This window comes from Colobus angolensis, unplaced genomic scaffold (assembly GCF_000951035.1).
Source record: "Colobus angolensis palliatus isolate OR3802 unplaced genomic scaffold, Cang.pa_1.0 Scaffold54, whole genome shotgun sequence".
In the NCBI taxonomy this organism is placed as follows: Eukaryota; Metazoa; Chordata; class Mammalia; order Primates; family Cercopithecidae; genus Colobus; species Colobus angolensis.
This window is the reverse complement of record NW_012118932.1, coordinates 3924997-3927157: the sequence shown is the minus strand read 5'-3', so window position 1 is coordinate 3927157 and position 2161 is coordinate 3924997. Positions and strand designations below refer to the sequence as shown.

The following is a 2161-nucleotide window of genomic DNA, read 5'->3' as shown; positions in this document are numbered from 1 at the left end:
CCTGGCTCCAAAAGAAAGAGACAAGACCAAAACCAAAGCGGAAAGGAAAAAAAGATCACCTCTAAACCAAAGCCCAGAGGGAGAGTAGCAAAGGGTTAAAATCCTTTTGATTGACGTTGTAGCCTCCGGTGCCCTGGGCTCAGGCGCGCGCCATTGGCCGCCAGACCTTGTGCCTGGCGGCCAATGGGGGGGCGCGGTCCACGAGCGGTGCCGCGTGTCTCCTCCTCCCATTGGCTGAAAGTTACTGTGGGAAAGAAAGTTTGGGAAGTTTCACACGAGCCGTTCGCGTGCAGTCCCAGATATATATAGAGGCCGCCAGGGCCTGGGGATCACACAGGATCCGGAGCTGGTGCCGATAACAGTGGAATCTCCCGTCTACCTCTCTCCTTGGTCCTGGAACAGCGCTACTGATCACCAAGTAGCCACAAAATATTATTATAAACCCTCAGCACTTGCTCAGTAGTTTTGTGAAAGTCTCAAGTAAAAGAGACACAAAGAATTCTTTTTCGTGAAGAACTCCAAAAATAAAATTCTCTAGAGATTAAAAAAAAAAAAGGAAAATGCCAGCTGATATAATGGAGAAAAATTCCTCGTCCCCGGTGGCTGCTACCCCAGCCAGTGTCAACACGACACCGGATAAACCAAAGACAGCATCTGAGCACAGAAAGGTAAGGGCGGTACCTGTATCTCTCTGCAGCCCCTCAAGATTAAGTAGGGGTTGGGGGGGCTTCTTTCTGTGTTGAAACCCCGGGATGAAATGGCAGATCCCATGGGAACACAGAACTCTTTTTTTATTTATTTGCAGTCATCAAAGCCTATCATGGAGAAAAGACGAAGAGCAAGAATAAATGAAAGTTTGAGCCAGCTGAAAACACTGATTTTGGATGCTCTTAAGAAAGATGTAAGTGGGGCAATGTTGCTCTTTCTTTTACTGAGAAAGCAAGAAAGCAAACACTTTCTCAGCTACTAAGAGTGAAACCCCCCGCCCCCGCCTGCGGGGTCTAGCACTCGCCGGTACTGCGTTCTCCTAGGCGGGAGGGCCCGGCCTTATTCGCTGGGGTCCAGAGATATGCTTGCGCTCCGTGGCCGGGAGGAGAGACCCACAGCACTCTGAAGCAACTGACACGGGGTTCACTTTCTTTTCTTGCCTCCTCCTCTGCAGAGCTCGCGGCATTCCAAGCTGGAGAAGGCGGACATTCTGGAAATGACAGTGAAGCACCTCCGGAACCTGCAGCGGGCGCAGATGACGGGTGAGGGCGGCTCGCCGCGTCCCCCTGTGCGGGCGTCCCGCTCGCCTCGCGGTGATTTCTTCCAGACTTCCGCCCGTGGTTGTGAGAGGCATTCAGCTACATTTTACTGCCTTGGCTCACTCTCGCGTTCCCACGGTCTGGGGCTTATTTATAGCCACAACTCCAAGTTGTTACTGTTCCGGAAAGGGAGGGAAAGAGGTTGCAGCCGCTAGGGTGGCGGGCGGCGGGTAGGGTCGAAAGGACTTAGGACTGTGGCGGTTTGGAACTGCGTGGAACCTGGGGGTCACTGGTTTAGCACTCCCTCCCGTTGCAGAAGGGGAAATGAGGCTTGGATGATGGATTGGGAGGCATTGTCCAAGGCCACATCGCGAGCGGGGGTGGGGGTGACAGATCTGTGCCTGAGATAGGTTTAAATGCAGCGACAGGGAATCGGGAAGGAGTGGCTCGGCTTTGGCAGCCACGCTAGTGTGTAGAGGTGGCTGGGGTTTTTTAAACCCATCCCACCCTCCCTGCCGGAGGCAGTTTTACGGGCCCATGGTCAGGGAGGCGCGCCACTGGGACCTCCCAGGGCGGAGGCAGTGGCCGCGGGGCCAGGGCCGTTCGGTGACCCGTCTGTCTCCTTCTGGCCCGCAGCTGCGCTGAGCACAGACCCAAGCGTGCTGGGGAAGTACCGCGCTGGCTTCAGCGAGTGCATGAACGAGGTGACCCGCTTCCTGTCCACGTGCGAGGGCGTTAATACCGAGGTGCGCACTCGGCTGCTCGGCCACCTGGCCAACTGCATGACCCAGATCAATGCCATGACCTACCCCGGGCAGCACCGCGCTGGCTTCAGCGAGTGCATGAACGAGGTGACCCGCTTCCTGTCCACGTGCGAGGGCGTTAATACCGAGGTGCGCACTCGGCTGCTCGGC

At 55.7% G+C, this 2161-nt stretch overlaps 1 protein-coding gene across 1 annotated transcript in view; it reads left to right on the top strand.

Moving 5' to 3' along the window:
- Window positions 1-246: 246 nt before the first annotated feature.
- HES1 (hes family bHLH transcription factor 1) overlaps window positions 247-2161 on the top strand; it is a 2679-nt gene continuing 764 nt past the window's right edge. Inside the window, exons 1-4 of the mRNA XM_011961214.1 lie at window positions 247-668; window positions 806-901; window positions 1163-1250; window positions 1884-2066. Of these exons, the coding sequence (XP_011816604.1) occupies window positions 561-668; window positions 806-901; window positions 1163-1250; window positions 1884-2066 (475 nt within the window). The 5' untranslated portion in view covers window positions 247-560. The remainder of the gene's footprint in view (window positions 669-805; window positions 902-1162; window positions 1251-1883; window positions 2067-2161) is intronic.